This window comes from Gracilinanus agilis, chromosome 3, assembly GCF_016433145.1.
Source record: "Gracilinanus agilis isolate LMUSP501 chromosome 3, AgileGrace, whole genome shotgun sequence".
Lineage (NCBI taxonomy): Eukaryota > Metazoa > Chordata > Mammalia > Didelphimorphia > Didelphidae > Gracilinanus > Gracilinanus agilis.
Window position 1 is genome coordinate 112,683,320 of NC_058132.1, and position 22,286 is coordinate 112,705,605.

Here is a 22,286-nt window from a genome sequence, read left to right on the forward strand (position 1 = left end):
TGATGAGCATTCTGAAATTTGTTTAGCCAGTTCTAACCTCTCTGCTGACCTCAAGTATTGCATCTCCAGCCTTCTGACACCTTGAATTGGGTTTCTTGTACTCATCTTAAACTCAGAATGTGCAAAACTCAACTTATTATCTTTCCTCTGAAATTCTCTCTTCTTCCAAACTTCTCTGTTCTTGTAAAGGGTACATCATTCCAGTCCCTCAGGCTTGCAACCTGGGTGTCATCCTTTTATTCTTTCACTCCTCCCATATCCAATTGCTTTCCAAGAGATGTCAATTTTATCTTCTTAAAAGTAGGAGAGAGAGAGAGATAGAGAGACAGAGACAGAGAGAGACAGAGTCAGAGACGGAGACAGAGATACACAGAGACACTGAGAGAGAGTCAGAGAGAAAGAAGAGGATAGTATGGATGGATGGATCAAATGAGGACATGATAAAATGGGCATGCTTGTATGCATTTCTTACTAGGCTTAAATCTTGACTTATCACAATTTTTTTTCCATGACATTTGAGATAATGCTCCCAGCTAAGAGGGTGGGGGGAGGAGAAGCCATGTGAAATTTAAGGAGGGATGAGAAGATTTGAAAAAGCTGATTTGAAAATTGTGATAGTGAATCATTTAAGGAGGTGTAAAAGGGTTCCCTTTCATTAGTGAGGGACCAGTTTAAATAACAAATTTGTCATGGACAGCAGTTAGCATGTTTTGGGGATTTTCTCCTGCTTTGTTTGGCAGAACATGAGTGAGAACAAAGACAGTAGCTGGCCAGAGGCTTGACAGGGCAAAATCTGCAATAGGATAAGAGAGGTACAGAGATTGAAGAGCAGAGGATAGTGTAGAGCTGAATTGATTAATTTAAGGGGCCAAGCTAGGGAATTGAGGATATTATTACCACTGAGGAGGTGATGGTCTTCGAAAGAAATATTGAACTAAGATTGAGAAGTAACACTGTGAATGAAGAACAGGAATTGGGGTTGCAAGGTAGATGAAGAAGTAGAATCATAATAGTTTATGGTGAGAATAAAGGAATTCAGAGTTCATGGATATGGAAGTGGTACATTTGTGAGTTGTGACAAAACCAAATTTGTCCATCTTTGTGTTTGGCTGACAGGTAGTGGTGGAAGTTTAGAACTTTGTAAATGAAGCTGGATGTTGAGGAATTGAGATTTAAGCATATTTGAGGGGGTATCAGTATGTGTGCTGAATTCCCTAGCTTGAGGACCGGAATTGTTGTGAGGAAGATTAGATTAGCCAGTGATTAGGAATTAAGTTGTACATAGCAGGAAGGAGCTGGAGCTGGGAATTCCAGGATGGAATGAGGGAGGAGGAAGTGTGTCTGTGCCCTGAGTGAGGACTCCATTAGTGGTGGGCAAAAACCGTTGCCAGCCTGGGAGACTTCAGAACAAAGGACACCCTGCTTCCTGATTTTCCCCTGGGATCCTGTGTGGTGTGGCATCTAGCAAAAAGGACAAGAACTACAGTGCCAAAGGAAGAAGGAAAAGTTTGAAATCTGGTGGACAGCGTTTCAAGCAATCCCCTCCTACTTGGTTCCTGAGTCAACCTTAGCTCCTGGTATCCAGAGATCATCAGTGGATTGCAGTGAGAATCCCAAAGCCACAAAGCTCCAGCTGTACTCAAGCCTGGTAGATTCCAGGTCTGAGGCAGTCACCCAGAGACTCCATTTATAGCTCCTTGGGCCCTGTTAGTTTAGATCACTTAGATAAGAGTAGAATAAGTCCTCCCATTGCCCTGTGGTTTTCTCCTTTAGATTTTAAGTATAGAAATCCCTTTCCCACCTTTTAGTCAAACATAATTAAAGCTGTTAAGTCCCTTTTACCTTGTCAGCCTGTTTCTAGACTCTGGCCTAGGGGAAGCTGAGTGACAGTTAAGATCAACTGCCATTCCTGTGGGAATCCATTAAACTCTGGTCTTTCCATCCTGGTCCAGTCTCTCAAAAACTCCAGTGTGTGTACCCACAATTACTTAGTTTTATCATAATATCCCAGGTGTCTCCATTACCTTTACATATATTTTCCACAGAATTGAGGAAGAGAGAAAGATCATGAGTTGGGCACTCAACTCATTGAGGATAGAAAAGGAGTGTATTGGAGGTCTGAAGCAACAGCTTCCAGAATTGTGATTGAGTGGTAGATACCTCAAAGGAAGAAAAGTTAATGATTCATGGATAGGAAGAGGGAGAGGCTAGATATGGCAGTGGGAAACATGGGATATTTCAGCTCTTTTTCCTTGGCCAGAGAAGGGGTCGGATGATGGGCAATGGTGCAAGTACAGCCTGTATTGAAGAGGATGAGGCTGTTTCATTAGGAGGGAGCCACATTCTAGAGAGCACAGGGCAATGAGCAGGTAACTTTAGCTTGGGAAATTGTCCTTTAGCCTTTTCAGCTATTCGTTTCCTTTCCTATAAAATCATGTTGGGCTAGATTACTTTTGAAATTGTATCTTCTATAGAACAATGGGACTGTACAAATTTCTTCAATTTGGAGGCAGTAGCTTTGGGTTCAAATCCTAACTCAGAACTTGGGCAAATAACATGGTCTTTCTAAACCTTAGTTTCCTCTTCTGTAAAATGATGGATTGGATTAGATGATGTCAGCATTTCCTTTCAACTCAGGTGGCACACATGTCATAAGTGGCAAAATGGGGAATCAGGCTCTATGGCTTCTTTCCTTTGTACCATACTTTTTTTTCCTTTCATATTTCAAGGTATATATTTCATTTTGTTTTATTTTTTAATAATATTTTATTTTTTCCTCAATTTCATGTACCATACTCTTACAGCCCACTTTTGAACAGGTGACTCCTAAACAACTCTGGAACAAAACTTGAGGTTTCATCTCTTCAGAGTAAAGTTGCAGAAACTGAGGTAAACAGGTTAAATGACTTGCCCCAGGGTCACATTGTTTGGCAGTGTCAGAGGCTGGATTTGAATTAGATTTTCCTGACTCTACTTCCAGCTCTCTAGCCAGTCACTTAGCTGCCTCATGACCACCATCTTGGCCGCCATCTTGCTTCAGACCTGGATGGTGATGTAAGAGGGAGATTACAGATATTTTATAGATATATATATTTAAGGTGTGGCCACCAGGAATCAATAATTTAGATTGATTCCATAATTAAAATAGACCCAAATCAGGATCAGGTTTAAGGTACTTTATTTACAATTAAGAAGGTAGAAGGTAGGGAAACAGAGAGAGGGAGAGGCTAGTCCAGGTCTACCTGAGGCTGGGTGGAGAGAGGATTGGAAGGCTAATTAAAGTAGGCTACAAACCGCAAGGCCTTAGCAATCAGAGAGGCAAGAAGCCTACTTAAGGTAGAGTCTGGAAATGCGAAGGTAGGCCAAGGAAGTCAGCCTAACTTACCCACGTGACCATTCAGAGTGGAAGCAGCCTGAGGTCTCAACCGAGATCCTTCAGCACCAAGTTCAAAGCGGGAACTGCCCCAACAGGAAGTAACCAACATACTTGAAGAGATAGTGTCTCTCCTCACTTCCTGTGGGTCCACCTCTAATTCAAGTGGACAAATGGCAGCCTCTACACTGATTTGGACTGCCCAAAGGGCAGTCCCTTGTTCTTAATTTGTTACTTATTGTCACTGTGGGTAACTCATCTCCCCTCCCCACTAAGGGAGGTGGGGATGATATCATTTCTGATAGTAGAGTTTTAACTATGAATGGGCTTAAGCTAATTCTATTCACACAGTGATAGTCTAGGAGTCTTGAGCCAAGGGCTTTGGTAATACAGTTTCTATTTGATTAGCAGCCTAGCCCCTCTCAGCCACAGTCCAGGGAATTAACCTTCATAGGGATTCCACCTAGCATTTGTAGTTTCAGTAAGTACACCATACCTCCTCAGTAACCACAACTACAGAAAACTCAGAAAAGAAAGTTGTCATTGCTACCAGTACTTGGTATTGTTAAATGTTTCAGCATTTCAGAAAATGGATGTGCTTTTATAAGCAGAAATACTGTTGAAGAAGATGCATTACTTACTGAATGTTTTCAGCTGCATCATAATTCCTTTCTATTTACCTATAACTGAAACCTCCTGTGTATATTGTTTCTCCTATTAAGAGGTCTTTTTTTAAAAGCAGCAATTATTTGACTTTTCTTTTTGCATTCTCAGTGTTTAGCACAGAGCTTTTCACATACTAAATATTTAATAAATACTTAATTAGTTCATGTATTGACTTTCCTTGTTATATACTCCAGCATTGTGTCCCTAGTTATTTCATATAATTGGTAGTTCGTGAATATTTGTTGAATTAAATTGACCTATTTTGTTAAGTACATTTTGATCTTTATTTTCATTTAATATTATTCTGTAAACTCTGTTGGGTCAAAATTATAACAATATGAAAGCTATTAATTATGAGAAAGAGAATTAAGTGTGATAGTGTAATGAGTAATTTATAGAATAGAAATTTAAGATAAGTAATTAATAGCTAAAGGTGAGAGTTTGGCTAGTTACTCATTACAACAGTCACAGGCTTTTTATGGAATAAAAAGGAAGTCTATAGTGTGAGATTGGGGAATGGTTGCTGGATGTGGAGTCAGATGACTTGGGTTAAGAACCTGACAGTTACTATTTATATGATCTTGGCCACTTCACTGAAACCTTCTGGGCCTCAGCTTCCACTTCTTTGAAATAAAAGAGATTAAGTTTCTAGAATCTTGCTTTAAAATTTGAAATTCTTCTAACTTATTTTAATACTTAAGTAAATCTGTAATCTCATTGATCTTTTGGAAAATTAATTTGATTCTTGGCAACTCACTTATAAAGTTTTAAGTATAAAATGAAGTTGGTGAGCTCCTCATTAATTTGCCAGCTAGATTAAGCAAGTGTCTAGAGATAAATTACACTTTTAACTTTACTATGTTGTTCCAGGCACTCAATATATTCTCAAACTTTTTGCTATAACATGGTCATTCATTTTAAACACAGCTTCGTAGAATCCTTATAATACATTATTAAAATGATTTTTTATGTCCATTATCTGAATATTATAGCATTTACCATCATATGTTGGGATTAGGAGTTGACATGAGAAGACTTGGATTTTGAATTGTTTGATTTTGGACTAGTAAATTCATCTCTCAGCATGTTTGCTCCTTGAACATAGAAATTACAGAGTATTCTATTATCTAATTCATAGCATTGATATGACTTAAACATGGGACAATATTTGTTAAGGTGTTTTATAAAATCTGAAAAGCCATGTGAAATACATGTGAGTTGTCTTTATAAATATTATCCTCTAAGCGTGAAAGATTTTGGAAAGATGGTGGATTTCAATAGTTCATTTTCAGTTGTTAGCTTTTTTATTTTTGAAAGTCAAACTTAGGTGGAAAGGAAAAACAAAACTTTTACCAGTGACTAATATTAGGTATAAAATTAGGTTAGCAGGACAAATATTTTTTAACTAACACAATTCATTTATTTCTGTTAATTTAAGCATATAGTGGAAGGCAACCTATAGGCCAGACTTAGTGAAAGTTTTCAAGTTTGTGTGCCCAGATGGCTACTTCAAACTGTCTGTGAGCCCCTGCATTACTCCAGAGATCAGAGTGAGGAAGTGCTTGCTTTGGACTGCTGGACTGAGGGGCGGGACATGCAAACATGACCTTGGACTCTGTGGAGAGGGGGAACAGAGCAGCTTCGTCCCCCCTGTTTCCCCACCCCCCCAACGCCCTCACCCCAGCATGTGTGCCAATACTTCGTCAATGTTGCTATAGGCTAACTCTGTCCAGGGCAAATATCTAGAGTAGAGTAGAGTATAAAGCCCATACAATTCCTTTACATGGGCCTCAACCAGTTTAAAATATAATTGAGAAATGATTAACAAAATAAATAGAAATTCAGTACAGCTTAATGTTAATTTGTGATTTTTTAAGTTGATGTGTAGCCCACATGAATTTATTTCTGTTTACATTTGACAGCTCTAATCTAGAGAATTTTTTTCCACTTAAGTTTATTTTAAGATTGTATGAGAGCAGATGTACTTTATAATTTTTTTTACCTAGTATAATAAATATTTAGGTCACTAGGAATCATTTGAGATGTTTTCCTTTTTTCATGCACATGTGTTACTCTGGGATATTGATTTGAAAAATGAGTTCAACATTTTTCTTATTTAGAATGTAAAATAAATCTTAGAGTGCCATCAGTATCAATTAAGCCTAACATTCTATTGTATTGAATATTGGTGAAATAGATGCAATTGGTCAGGCAAAGATTTTGGGAATGTTTTGGTATTTATCTTATTGTTATCTTTCTTCCAAATCTGAAGACTTTTAAAGATTGTTCTCAATTTCTGATTATCAGAATTTATGGTGTGATTCTGGGAAGGCTTGTTCATAGTTTAGTGTCAAATAGTAGTTTTTCTTTTTTCTTTTATTAAATTTTATTTTTTTCAATTACATGTAGAAGCAATTCTGGACAAATTTTTTGGGTCATTTTCCAATACAGATTCTTTCTCTTCCTACTTCCCATCCCTCCATATCCCCACCCTGAGGTAGTAAGTAGTCTGATATACAAAATACCAGTGCTTTCATGCAATACATACCTCTATATTCTCCATGTTATAACTAAAGATACATATCACATATACATTAAAAAAACTCATGAAAGAAATAAATAGAAGGATGACATACTTTGATCAGCAGTCAGATTCTAACAGATTCTTTGGCTCTGGTTAGCATTTTTTTTTTTAAATCATGAGGCCCTTAGGATTATTTAGAACCTTATTTTGATAATAATTTAGTCCTTCACAGTTGATTATCATATACCCTTTCTATTACTGTGTACACTGTTTTCCTTGTTTTGCTCACTTCACTTTGTATTAGTTCATAGTTCATTAGTCTTTACAGATTTTTCTGAACTCAAACTGACAAGTAGTATGGTAGAATTGTGAAATTTTTTTCAAAAATAAATTTTATTGATATCTTTTGTTTTTATATCACCTACATCTACCATTGTGTTACACACCAGGGCATTAATCCTTTATAAGGAAGAATTAAAAAGAAAGAGAAAAAAATCAGTAAAACTAATCAACATTATGAAGTCTGATGCTTAATTTAGTGTTTTCATATTTGCAGTCTCATGTCTGTGAAGGAGATTGGAGTGGGTGGTTGGTGAGAGGCATCTTCTCTTATGGCCAAGTTTCCTCATTTTAATTTCCCTACATTTAGTTTTGATTGTTTTGTTGTTCTTTCAGTTTTCATTCTTTCAGTCATTGTTTATGTTGTATATTTGAGGCAGCCAGGTGTCACAGTGGATAGAGTCCTGCACTGGGAATCAGTCTGTTACTAACCATTTCCTAAGTGCAGATCACTCTCTTTGAGGAGCTCACAATCTGAGAGAGACTACATGCAAATAATTATGTATAAACAAGCTATATACAGGACAGATAGGAGATAATCATTGGAAGGAAGGGACTAGAATTAAGAGGAATCTGAGAAAGATATCTTGTGAATGGCGGGATTTTATATGGGACTTGAAGGAAGTAAAAAAGATCTGAGTTCAAATTTGGCCTTCTCACTTACTAGCTATGTGACCCTGGGCAAGTCACTTGGACCCTGTCTGTCTCAGTTTCCTCATTTTGCAAAGTGGTAATAATTGTAGCACCTACTGCCCAGAATTATCATAAGGATCAGACTAAATAATATTTGGAAAGTCCTTTGGAAAAACATTCAAGCACTATATTAATTTTAGCTAATATTATTATTGTTGCTTTCTTGGTTCTGCTCATTTTATTTTGCATTTGTTCATATAAGCCTTTCCTTGTCTCTCTGAATTAATCATTCATTGTTTCTCATAGTACAGTAATATTTCATTACTTTCACATACTGCAACTTATTTATTCATTCCTCAGTTTATAAGCTTTTCTTTTGTTTCTAATTATTTGCTACTCTAAAAAGTGTGAATAAAATTTGGTGTATATAATTTGGTGTATATATACACACATTTTTTCTTTTTCTCAAGCACATGTTATTAATCTTGACATAATTTTTCACTACATTGTATTAATATATATTAATATGAAGTCAGAGTGATGCTGAATCTTACTCTCCCTCTCTTTTTTTTTTTTTTTTTATACTTACAGGAGAGGTCTGCTAACAATTTATATGGCCAACTTGGTAAGTAATCTTTTAATTAAGACCGATGCAAGTGATATGTTTTTTTTTTTTTTATTATTTTAAACCCTTAACTTCTGTGTATTGACTTATAGGTTGAAGATTGGCAAGGGTAGGCAATGGGGGTCAAGTGACTTGCCCAGGGTCACACAGCTGGGAAGTGTCTGAAGCCGGATTTGAACCTAGGACCTCCTGTCTCTAGGCCTGGCTCTCAATCCACTGAGCTACCCAGCTGCCCCCCAAGTGATATGTTTTTTTAAAAAAAAATCTAATTGGTTAAAAAGCCCTACCTAACCCTTATAACATTTTCTGTTTTTCCTCTCAGTTATTTTGCTTTAAATAATAATCCTTGGAAAAACTGTCTAGATTTTCTATTAAAATTTGTTTCTCTTCTATTTAGACTATTCATTTTCTAGACTTGATAGAGAGGAATGAATTTTTTTTTTAACTCTTACCTTCCATCTTAGAACCAATGGCAGTGGGGGGTTAAGTGACTTGACCAGGGACCCACATCTAGGAATGTCTGCAGCTAGATTTGAACCCAGGCCCTCCTATCCCTAGGCCCGACTCCCAATGTATTAGCTGCTCCCAAAGAAATGAGCATTTGGTGAATTTATTTCATAACCCCTAAACACTTATACTTTAACAATTACAGCTGGGCTAATTTGAGAGTTATAGCCTGTTTTGGGGTGCAAATTGAAGAACTTTTCACTAAGTTTAAATTTTGCAATTTAGTTTTATATTGTCAAGCTAATATGCTGAAGTATACTAATAAAAGATAACTACTTATATTGAAAAACTTTCAAGGTTATTTGTACAATACTTATCTAAATTCTAAAACTAAATTTCTCCTAAGACCACTGATTGAGCAATATTATCTATTTTTAAGAATTTTGTTAAATTGGATGCTATAGTGAGAGAACACAATATTATAAACATTTTTTTAAGATCTTCAGAAAATATACCAGCAATGTGGTCAATCAGTTGAGGAAAATATAAAGCTAGTAATGATGTTTAGAATTTTTATACATGCTTCTGAAATCAGCCAGAAATTTTGTTGAAAAGTACGTCATGAATCAGAAATAAGATAGTGATTATTATTGAAAACATATTAAGGTAGGTGGCTCAGTAGATAAGAGACCTAGGTTGGAGGTAGAACTGTCTCAGACACTTCCTAATTGTGTAACTCTGGGCAAGTCACTTAACCTTGTAACCTGTACTTAGTATTAATTCTAAGACAGAAGATAAGGGTTTAAAAAAAAGAAAGAGAAAATATATATTAGAATTAGGAGCAAATTGCAATTTATTAGTAAATACATGTATATTCTATTCAAGAGATTCTTATAATTACCAGTCCTGGAGATCACATTTAAATACAAATTGTTTCCCATGCTATTTTGGATTACATATAATAAAAATTCATTTCTAAAATGGTAAGAAGTGCCATAACAATAGGTTTCATATAATCTCAAAACCATTGTGGAAGGTGGTTTAGTAATAATAATAATAGGTTTTATATAATGTGTGAAGTACTTATGTGCATTATCTCATTTGAGCCTTACTATTCTGAGAAATACTTAGGAAGAAACTGAAACTCATTGAAGGGAAGTGGCTTGTCCAAAGTCAAACAGTTAGTAAGTAGATATGTACCCTCCCAATATTTTAAAATTTTTTTTTCAGTTACATGTCACAATATAAAGTAGACAGTACAATATTATAAAAAAATCCTTGATTTGGAGTCAAAATCTTTGACTTGGAGTCTGAGAAATCTTCATTTGACTTAATACTAGTTATATGATCATGTACAAGTCACTTACCTTCAACTATAAAATGAGGATGATAATATAGGTAACACTTTTCTTGAAGTATTTTTGTGGTGGTCAAAGAAATAATGTATAAAATGCTTTGCATGCACCAGTGTTATACAGATTTCAGCTATAATAGATCAATGCTTATTTTTAAAGTATTTTTACAATAGTAAAATAATTTTAACAGGTAGCATTCAATTTTCCTTGGAGCTGTTTTGTTTGCATACTATATAAAGTTTAAAAATTTTTAATTTTTGAATTCATGTTTTGCTATTGATTTTAAAATTATATTAGTAAACAGTCATTTAATATCTACTGAAGTCTAGTCAGTTTCATTCTTTTCTTATGTTTTAATGTTCACTAGGACTACCACTGTCTATGATTCTAGATGGAAATTTTCAACAATTTAAACTTAAATTAAAAATTTTATTTTTTCCCAACTTACAAGTAAAAACAATTCTATCCCTCTTTTCCTCCCAACTTCCTTCCCTGAAATGGTAAGCAATTTGATGTAGATTATTACTTGTATAGTCACATAAAACATTTCCATATTAGTCATGTTGTGAAAAACAAAATAAAAACAAACAGGAAAAATAAAGAAAGTTTAACGAAGTCAACATTCAGACTCCATTAGTTCTTTCTCTGGGGGTGGATAGCATTTTTCATCATAAGTCCTTCATAATTTGTCTTCTATCATTGTAATACTGAGAATGATTAATCAGTTGGTTATTGTTCAGTATTGCTTTTACTAGGTAAATGTAATCCTGATTCTGCTCATTTCACCTTGCATCAGTTCATGTAAGTTTCTAGATTTTCCTTTTTTTTATAACTCTTACCTTCTGTTTTAGAATTGATACTGTGTATTGGTTCTAAAGCAGAAGAGCAGTAAGGGCTAGGTGATGGGAGTGGTGACTTACCCAGGGTCACACAGCTAAGACCCAGGACCTCCCATCTCTATAAAACTGTGGCTCTCAATCCACTGAGCCACCTAGCTGCCCCCTTTCCAGGTTTTTCTTAGGGGATCTTGCTCATTATTTCTGATAATAATAGTATTCCATTTCAATTATATATACTATGCCTTCTGAAGCTATTCCTCAGTTGATGGACATCTCCCCAATTTCCAATTCTTTGCCACCACAAAAAGATCTACTATAAATATTTTGTACACATGAGTTCTTTTCCTTTCTGCATTTGATCTCTTTGGGATTCTTTGGGAAGTAGAATTCCGGGTCAAGGGCATGCACAGTTTTATAGGCATTATTTCCAAATTGCTTTCCATAATGGTTGAAGTAAAATTCCATCAATAATGCATTAGTGTCTCAGTTTTCCCATATCCTCTCCTACATTTGCCATCTTAATTTTCTGTCATATTAGCCAATTTGAAGTGATGCCTCAGCAGTTTTATTTTGAATTTCCCTAATCAATAATGATTTAGAGCATTTTTTTCACGAGTATTAAAAGCTTTCGTTACTTCATCTGAAAATCATATTCTTTGACCATTTACTAGATGAAAAATTTTTAGTGTAAAGACTTGAAGCTTTTGAGTAGCTTGCATTCCTTTATTTTCTTTTGTTTCTTGATTCTAAGCTATATTTTCCCTGGAAAATAAAGAAAATGTTAAATATAAAAACAAAAGCATCATTTTATTCTAGTAGACAAGGACATATTAAATTCTTTTTACAGAGGCTGTAATGCCCTGAAGTGATTGATACTTGTTATATTCATAATCTGGAAAGTGATGGATGCCACCTTGACTGACAGGGATAGCAGTTGGAGAGACTCAGAATGTTCCCAGGTGCTGTGAGCCAGGGGCAAACGTCAGTCGGCCCCACAGTATAAATACTCCTGACAGCCACTTTGAGGGAAGTCTCTCTGGAGATCTCTGGACAGGAGTCTCTGGGCTTGGAAATCTCTGAGTGGGTGGTTGAAGGGTGGAAGGGAGATCTATGAAGAAGAGGGCAGAAATATCTCTAAAGCTATTTCCTGATAGACTGTGAGAGCTAGTGCATCACCAACACTGGTAGTGAGAAAGCTGAGAGAATAAGATCATCTATACAGCTGCATCAATAGCTTCCCTATTTTCTCTGGCTTGGCTGTGGCCAGGTCTGGATAGAGGCAGTCAGAGTGAGCAAATCTCTAGCTTCCACCTGATCAATAGCCTCCAGTCCTGATTGTCAACTAGTTTATAGATAATAGATTGATAGAGTCTCCAATCCCCAATCCTTGTCCTTGTTATCCTTTCCCTGAGTATAGATAAAGAGAATTCAACAAGTACCTTCCTAAGTGGTCTTTATATCATAGGCCTTGGGAAGGGAGTCAAACGCAGTCAGGTCCTAAATGTCATCCAAGGCAAATCAATAGCCCAATACTAATCTATCCAACCCCAGGTTGGACCTGGAAAGGTTACCCATGTATTTGACCTCTCGAGGGTCCTTCTTGGGCAACTGTTATAGAGAAAGGGATAAATTACAGCAGCAGTCAAAGGTGATTGGAGTTGGTGTCCCTCCATCATCTGCAGCTGATGAGAGTACAGATAGATACATCAACGTCATTGTACATCTATGCATCTCCCTTGGACCTTTTATTTATAACATACTCTATAGTAAATATGTAATAAAGAAATAAAACAGCATATTTTTTGTCTTTATCATCAGATTCATCATTGATAGTAATAAACATTCTTTGAATCTCCACTTCATAAAAGTACTGGATAGAAAGTGCTATAAGACATAGCCTTTGCTATGGAATAGCAGGGAATTTGTAATCTAATTGAGAGTTAGGATATAGATGTATTTGTGTGTGTGTGTGTGTGTGTGTGTGTGTGTGTGTGTGTGTGTGTGTATAAAACTAATAATATAAGGTAGCTTAAGGTAAAGGCTATAAAATGAGTGGTATAGGTAGTAAGTGCTATACAAATTCAGAGGAAGCAGGCCACCATTTGGAAAAAGTGTTATTGAGGATATAGGGCTTGAGTTTGACTTTGAAGGGCAGAAGAATTGCTACTTATTGGGTTAGCTAGGTGGCTGGTGGACAGAGTGTTAGGCTTAGTCTGTAGGATCTGGGTTCTAATTTAACCTCAGACACTTACAAGGTATGATCTTGAGCAATTCACTTAACTCTACTTAACCTGTAGCCTTTCCTGCCCCTCTGTCTTGGAACTGATACTTAGTATCAATTCTAACACAAAAGGTAAGGGTTAAAAATTAATTGGTGCTCATTAATGGACTTCCTTTTTGGTGCTTCTTTCTACCTCCCTTTAAGGTTCAGCTTAAATGTCACCTATTTCACAAAACAAAATCTGATTCCTCCCATTTTTAGTGCTCTCCCTTTCCCATGAAATTATTTTGTATATTACTTGTTTGTGTGCACATTGCATCCTTTCTCCCCAGAAAAATGTAAGCTCCTTGAGGGCAGGATTATTTAATATTTGCCTTTGTTTTCATAGCAACTAGCACAGCGTGAGATACCTAGTAAGTATTTAGCAAATACTTTTTGAATCAAATTAAAGATGCCTGGTTTTATTTTTTGTTTATGGTGTTTCTTATTTACCCATAGATTTGAAGAAGTAAGAATGGGAAACAATGGGTGGTTGCCACTTGTGAGGAGCTTTAGATTTGGTTAACTCTAGGAGACTGGGGCTTAATAATACATATATTAAGTATAAGATTCTTTTTTCTCTCTAAATAAAGATTGTCTTGCCAAGTTCCTTATGATTTTGCATCTGACCCCTAGAATATTTGGAGATCTAACTGCTAACCAGTGTACTAATTTTCTCCCCAATTTCCAATCAATTACATTGATGATCTATATCCTTAAAGGAAGTTATCAACTTGCATTTTTTTTATCTTATAATAGCAAATATTTTCCTAAAGAGCCAAATGAAACAATTTGTACTAGTATGTATTATTTTTTATTGTTTGTTTGGAACTTTAAATTTATCATACATCATTTATTATGCTTGGTAAAAATGAGTAAATTAAAAATTATACTATTTAGATCCAGAATTGGTAGAGATTTGGCTATAAAAATTAAAAATGGGTAAAAAGCTTTAGAGAAAAGGTAAGACAGCAAGGCTTTAATGTTTTCTTTGGCTCTTGCCAAATGTCTGAACTAAAGTGGTAGAAGAAGTTTCCTGGGGCTAACATGCCAAAGCCAATTAGCCATGTCAGTCCACAAGAATACCAGCTGCCAGCATTGAACTTTGTTGCTTTATTATTTGAAAGTGAAGACATAAGCAAAGTTTGAGTTCATATGACTTTCCATTTAAAAATCACCTGGAAAGATTTATTATACTGGTCATGACAATGACCCATGGTTTTCAGTCTTTCAAAGTCAATTACAAACTGCTACTAGTTATCTCGAATTTTATGTCAAATATTATGTTAATCAAACTATGTTTAGAAGTTATAAGAAACAGTACTTTAAGACATCTTTGTATTATGCTTTTCTAAGTTTATTAGTGAGAAACTATGAATAACAATGTTTTAATTTTTTAATCTATGTAGTATTCTTCTCAACCATATTATAAAAACATTTTTGCAAATGGTGTATCTGTCAATAAATTCTAGAGTATTTTGAGCTTTTGTCATTGTAAAAATGATATAATCTTTGATTACTTTAAACATCTGTATTTGATTTTTAAAATTATGAAAATGATGATCATATGCTGTGGTTTCTTACAAAGTCACATTTTAGTTCCTCAGATATTTATTTTGATTTTTCTTGATGTAATCTAGAATCTGGAAGATGCAGAAGGAAATGCAATTCTTCATCTCTGTCCTCAGAAACTCACAATCTAGTTAGAAGATAAAACAGAGAAACATGAACTAGTTTAAATAACAAAGCAATTCAGTCTGTGATGAGATGCTAAAATAAGTATTATAGAAAAGAAAGCTTATAGTAGAGAGAGCAGTGATTTGGAATCAGTGAATAAGCATTTCAGTCCTGTTTCTGCTGCTTACTATACTTGTGTGACTGTAGGCAAATTATTTAACCTCATCAGGCTTTTTATTTTTAAAATGAAAGGGTTGTATTAAAACATTTCTAAATAATCATGTAGTTATTATAGGAGGAGAATAGAGAAAAGATCTTGGTGTAACTAGAATAGTTGATAAAATTGTAGTAGAGGTAGAAATTGAGCCAAAGCTATGCAGAATGAATAAGACTTTTTGATACCAGTAGGAATAAGAAAGTTGTTTATATAGAAATAATTAGTATCGTGCTTGGCACATAAGCACTTAATATATGCTAGTTGACTGACTGACAGCATGAGCAAAGCCTCAGAGGCTTGGGTAAGTCTGGCCTGTTCAGGGGACAGTGAGGAAATTAGCCTGACTGAGGTGCGCCCACATGTGTGTGTTTGTTGCTTTCCCTTATAGAAGGTATCCTTCCTTAACAGCAGAAACAGTTTCAGTCCCTACTTCAGTGGCTGGGTGCTTTAATAAATTATTGTTGATTGGGGGTAGCTAGTGGCTCAGTGAATTAAGAGCCAGACTTAGAGATGGGAGATTTTAGGTTTAAAAGTGGCCTCAGGCATTATCTAGCTGTGTGATCCTGGACAAGTCACTCAACCCAAGTTGTCTAGCCCTTACCACTCTTATACTTTAGAAGCAATACTTAGTACTGATTTTAAGCTGGAAGTAAGGTTTTAAAAAAAAGGAAACTTCTTGGTTGGTTGATTGAATAAGGCAGGTCCTCCTTGATTCAAAACTTCAAACTCCTTTTGAAAACAGGACCTACTTCCACTCTCCAATCCAAGTGTCAGAGCCTAGAATGTAGAAGGCATGATGTTACCCCGAGGCCTTATGAAGAGTAGATCCTACCAAGAAGAGACATGACTATCACCTCATTTGAGTAGAAACATAAAGTGGATTTTGGAGAAATAAGTTTCCGAAGTCATTTATTTCATTTTCTTCCTAAGAGTCAGAGTGGTCCAATGGAAGGAGGGCTAGATTTGGAGTCTGGAGACCTGAATTTGAATTCCAATTCTGCTACTTATTTCTTGTAGTCATTTATTATTTTAAAAAATCTTTTCTTTTTCTTTTAATTTTTTTCTTTGTCCCTCTTCTGAAAATTAAGGGGGTTAGATTCTGAGGATCCTTCCAGTTCTAAGTCTGTGATCCTTTGATCTCTTCCTGTGATCTCCTTATAGCCTCATCACCAATTATGTAGTCTCTTTGTGGAGGGGGGCTCTAAAGAGTATTGTGGCTCTTGCCACTCCTCCTGGTAGACAGTGAAACACAAGGCTCTTTCCTCTTCTGGTGAGTAAGAGAGCTGTCCATAGTCTTTTCTCTTTATTTCCCCTCATCTTTTTTACCAGGAATTAAGAAGTTTACATGGCCTCATGTCAGATTAGGCCATCTAAACCTAATAGAGGGTATCTATTATCTTGATTCTTTCAGAATTGTTTATGTCTTATGTTATTAAGAATGTGGTTAAGGAGTTTATTTATACTGTATGGTCGAGTCATTAAAATTTTTATTTGTATTTAAGAGAAATCAATTCTCTCTTTTCAATTGTCCTCCATACTCCCCAACCCCATATTTAAAAAAGAAATGAAAAGGAAAAAAGAAAAAGAAAACTTGTAATAAACAAGTCAAAACACAGCAAATTTCTGTCTAGTTCATGCCCCAAAATTATTTGTCTCAGTCTGTATCCTGAATCAGTCAGCTCTCTGTCCAGGTGTATATAGATTCATCATTGATCATCTGGATTTGTTATTGAACATTGTGTTGATCAGAGTTCTTAAATCTTTCAAAGCCATTTATCTTTAAAGTATTGTTGCTATTGAATGAATTTTTCTTCTTATTTTGCTCACTTCACTCTGCATCAGTTCATGTAAGTCTTCTGTTTGGATCAGGTTCAACAGTTATGTTTGTTTTGACCTACAGGTGATCTCTTGGTAGTTCATGTTCATTATAATCCTCTTTTAATGTCCCTTTTTAGAAGCAATATTGTGTGATTATTTAGTGGAGCCCAACCTTTCCAATGTTAGCTGAAAACAGAATGATTGGGAATGCCACCAGTAGGCATTTATCTAAATAGCAATTAGAATGACGATGATGATGATTTCTAGTTATCCTTAGAATGCAGTCAATGCTCAACATTTATATATATTCATATATGTATGTGTCTGTATATATATGTAACTTTCATGTTTTTGAGCACTTACATGATTTTATAAGTAACCTCATTTTTTATTTCAAGTTGGAAACTGTATACATTTGTGGCTATATGTAGTAAAGAAAAAAATGAGAAGTAGAATGTGTGCAAATGGCATGGCTGGTATCTTACTAGATGCTTCACTGGTCTTGTTCATCCTACCATTTTACAAAGAGCTCCTTTTGCATTTTTTGCATGTTTTCATTGTTTGCCTTTATGCCCTTAAAATGTAGTGTGAATTCATTGAGCTCTAAGTCCAAGCATGTGTGTAATTGAAATTTTGAGGTCCCTGGTTTAGGGGTCTTTCAAATTACATTTCCCATGATTCCTGTTTTAAAACCATAATATTTTTAAATCTATCATTTTATATCCATTTTATTTCTTATACATGCTAACTCAATGATGTTACATAGAGAAAAGATAAAGGTGTTAAATAAACTTCATGATGGAATGTCTATAGCTGCTGTTGGTTTAATTTATTGGCTAGATATATCAAAGTTACAAATCTCTTCATTAATAGTAACCTCGGGGTTAAACATCAAATTTCCTCTGCTTATTACCATACTCCAAGACCATTAAGGATCTCAGATGGCTCATGAAGAGACATTGCTGATGGATTATTTTAAGCGGGTACTTCCTTTAAAATTTCCAATGCCATCTACCACCTGTGAAGGACAGTGTCAGATGTGATGTCAAGACTGGTCTCAGTGTCTTCCAACAGCAATGACTAAAGCCCCAGTAACTTTTCCCTTGCTTTTCAGAGGCCAACCAAGATAGAGAGGTTTACATTAGCAAAGTATACAGTACAATATCCTAATGCTGTCTTCTGACGCAGTAGAAGCTAAGATTTAGGTTAAAAAAAGTATTAATTTAAAGAATTTTATTAGTTACATAGTATGGAGTGTTAAATTTCATATGTTATAAAAAGTGAATTTTATCCAATAATTTTTTAAATTGAGATGTTAGCAAAAAGGTCACAGAATTTTAGGAAATTACTAATGAGAAAATGTTTTGCATGTTACCAATTTTATTTTGTGTACTACATTTTATGGGTTATTTCATGGTTACTATATTAGGAAAAATGCATACAAACAGTATTCACTTTTTGTAAGTGTACTTTTCTGCAGACCTCTACGTGAAGTTATTTTTGCATAATTCGAATTTGTCTGTGGTTATGTTGAAAGGAAGGAGGCTGGAAGAGAGCCATGCACCAGTGGAGGGAGTGGACTAGAACATATTGGGATCAGAGATAGAGAAGCAAGAGCAGGAAGAAGAGCATATAGGAACTGGGGCCAGTCATGTAGGGGTTAGGCCAGACCAAGGGGAAGAACACATGGGAGCCCAAGATAGATATGGATATGACAATGTGTGAAGGGCTGGGGATAGTAGACATTTTTTACTGGAACAGGAGAAGTAGAAGACAAACACATAAGGGCAGGCTTATGGATGGGTTGGTGGAGTGGGGCAAAGGTCATCTCTCTTGGCGTGTGATCAGGCAGTTCTGCTTTCACTTGGAGTTTTTTTTTAAGTTTTTTTTTTTGTTTTGTTTTTTTTTTTTGCTGGTGGGGTGAGAGGCAGCAGAGTGCCAAGCAATGGGGCATGAGTGATGAGAGAGAGCATGGTACCATATAATAAAGTTAACATAGTAGATTTTTTGAAAGTGCTTATTTCAGAATTCTTTTTGTACAGTTGAATTTGTGTAATGTGATTTACATAAAGCAAAAACTATTATCAGAATTAATGTTGTTATAAAAATGATATGCAGAAAAGTATATGTTTAGCAATCTCTAGTAAAAGATTATAATTTTTCCAATACAACCAAAATTAGAAGGGAAGCAACAAATTGGGAAAAAATCTTTATAACAAAAACCCCTGACAAAGGTCTAATTATTCAAATTTATAAGGAACTAAATCAATTGTACAAAAAATCAAGTCATTCCACAATTGATAGATGGGCAAGGGACATGAATAGACAGTTGTCAGATAAGGAAATCAAAACTCTCAATAAACACATGAAAAAGTGTTCTAAATCTCTTATAATCAGAGAAATACAAATCAAAACAACTCTGAGATACTACCTCACACCTAGCAGATTGGCTAATATGGCAAAGGAAAGTAATGAATGTTGGCGAGGATGTGGCAAAATTGGGACATTAATGCATTGCTGGTGGAGTTGTGAATTGGTCCAACCATTCTGGAGGGCAATTTGGAACTATATCCAAAGGGTGTTAATAGACTGCCTGCCATACCACTGCTGGGTCTATACCCCGAAGGGATAATAAGGAAAAATACATGCACAAAAATATTTATAGCCATGCTCTTTGTGGTGGCAAAAAATTGGAAAATGAGGGGTTGCCCTTCGATTGGGGAATGACTGAATAAATTGTGGTACCTGTTGGTGTTGGGATACTATTGTGCTAAAAGGAATAATGAACTGGAGGAATTCCATGTGAATTGGAACGACTTCCAGGAAGTGATGGAGAGTGAAAGGAACAGAACCAGGAGAACATTGTACACAGAGATGGATACACTGTGGCACAATCAAATATAATTGACTTCTCTACTAGCCGCATTGCAATGATTCAGGACAATTCTGAGGGACATATGAGAAAGAATGCTGTCCACATCCAGAGAAAGAACTGTGGGGGTAGAAATACAAAAGAAAAACATTTCCTTGACAGTATTTATGTATTTTGGAACCTGTTATGTGTTAAAGAGAAAAAAGATTTGAAATTTGTCTGGAAAAATTTTGTACTATTGAATATTTCCACTAATTCATTAATTATGGGATTAGAAACAGGTACTTCTTGTAGGAAGTTACAAGAGAATGGCCTACTTCTCTTCTTAGCAGAAATTATGCCCATTATTTTTACCATCTGTTTGAAATATTTTGGTATTGAGGAAGTACAATGATAGGATTTTTGAAAGACTATTCTTTTTTGGAGAAGCTGAACATTGAGTCATCTTTGAAAAGCTAGGGAAATTGATGAGGCTAGTAAAATAAGCCAGGGAAGTACAAGTACTAACCATCTTTGCTGAGCAAATCAGCTGAAAATTGGAAATACTTTTCAAATGAAAATAGTAGTTTCATGGATAACTCGAAAGGGATTGTGGGCTCAAAAGAGAAATGTGCTTTTGGCTCTTACATAGAGCTTCTGTGCTCCAGAGAGGCTATAGGAAATGATAATTCATGTAGCTGATGCTAAGATTATATTTAAATATTGGTGAATGACAATATGGCTATGCTCCTTTTTTAATTTCAATTACTCTGAGACTTCCTTCCTGGTTAGCTCTATCAAAGGTTTAACGATGAGAGCATAACCTGGAATCCAGTTTCTACTGAAGCTCATTACTCCAGTGATTGCCCTGAGCTGCCTTTTGGCCTTTGGCAAGCTCAATATCTTGTATGTCTTGTGTTCTCTTTTGGGAAATACTCCTAGTGCCCTTTTCCAAGATGAACCCTAAATACTCCATGCAATTTTTTACCCACTGGATTTTTGGTTTGGACACCTTATGACCTCATTTGCCTAGTTCTTTGAGTAAATGCACACTGTCCCTTTGACAAATGGAAGCCGATGGTGTCATCAGCAGGATGTCATCCCCATAATGCACCATCTTGCTGTCTTTGAAGGTGATTGACTCAAGGTCCCTCTGCAAGATTTGGCTGAATCTATGAAACCCTATGGAAGTCTTGTCCACAAAACGGACTTGTCTTGCCTGGAGAAGGTGAATAGTTGTTGACTGTCTCTGTGCAGGGGAATAAAAAAATATGCTGAGCACAGATCTATGACAGTGAACCATTCAGCTGTGGTTGGTATAGCTGTTATAATCTGTGATGGACTAGGAACCACTGCATGTGTCTTCTTAACGTGGTTATTAACAGCTTTTAGATCTTGTACCAATCGTCATTGAGTCTGCCCATCAGGAGTCAGTTTTGCTTTCTTCACAGGCATGATAAGGCAGTTATACTGTGAGAAGTCGTATCTTAAGCCATTATTGTACTGTATTTCTTGTTACTACATGATATAAATCAGCTTCCTAATGTGTTCCCAATATCATACTTGGAAAGAAGCAAAATTTAGGTTTTTTCTAAGGAAGAACCTCCCAACTCTGCAAGAGTGGAATGAGCTACCTTAACAGAGTGTGAATTTCCTCTTATTGTAGGTCTTGAAACAATATTCTATGGTTCAGCAAGTTAAAAAGAGAATTATTTTCAAAGTATAAGTTGGCCTGGATGGCCATGAGGTTTCCTTCTATCTCTGAAGTTTCTTGAATTTGTGAGTTGAGAGCCAGAAATGAGATAAAATAAAGAATATTGTCATCAAAATCAAAGAGCAAGAAACTTAACAAATATCATTGCTTTTGACATGGATACTTTTGTTTCTTTTACTTATTTATTTTATTTGAGTCTCATTAAAGTATAAAAATGGCAAGAACTTTATCTTATTTATCTTGAAACTTCTTGGTTTTTCCCTAATAAATAATAATATTTTGCAGTTTCATATAGGGCTTTAGAGTTTTCAGGGTACTTCACCTCCATGATCCCTATTGATTTTAATGATTACTTTAGGGTAGTTAGTGTTCTCATTTTACAAATGAGGTCATTTGCTCAAGAATTTTAAATTGAGGGGGCAGCTGGGTGGCTCAGTGGATTGAGAGCCAGGCCTAGAGATGGGAGGTCCTAGGTTCAAATCTGACCTCAGACACTTTGCAGCTGTGTGACCCTGGGCAAGTCACTTAAATCCCATTGCCTAGACCTTACCGCTCCTCTGTCTTAGAACCAATACACAGTATTGGTTCTAAGATAGAAAGTAAGGGTTTAAAAAAATAAATAAAAGAATTTTAAACTGATTTTTTCAGTCATGTAGCTAGTTACTGATAAAAACTAATGGTTTGAGAGTCAGAGGAGTTGGCTAAAAATCCCCCTTCTGATGCTTACAATCTGTGTGACAGATTTGTGGGCAAATATGTTAACCTCTAGGGCCTTCAGTTTACTTGTCTGTAAAAAGAAGAATTGGACTAGATGGCCTATGAGGTCTCTTACAGCTTTAGATTTGTGATTTTATTTGCATTTCTAGGTACTCCATTTCTTTGATGTCATGATTCTTCTAAATGGAATAAATTGATTAGCTTGGTTGCTTAGATTCAGAATATTTCATA

The 22,286-nt window shown here is 35.6% G+C and overlaps 1 protein-coding gene across 2 annotated transcripts in view; it reads left to right on the top strand.

Moving 5' to 3' along the window:
* The window catches only part of TMEM135 (transmembrane protein 135), a 386,383-nt gene that overhangs the window by 87,929 nt on the left and 276,168 nt on the right, over positions 1-22,286 (top strand). For both annotated transcript variants that reach the window (XM_044668213.1, XM_044668214.1), the window contains exon 4: positions 8,127-8,160. In XM_044668213.1, coding sequence (XP_044524148.1) covers positions 8,127-8,160 — 34 coding nt within the window. The remainder of the gene's footprint in view (positions 1-8,126; positions 8,161-22,286) is intronic.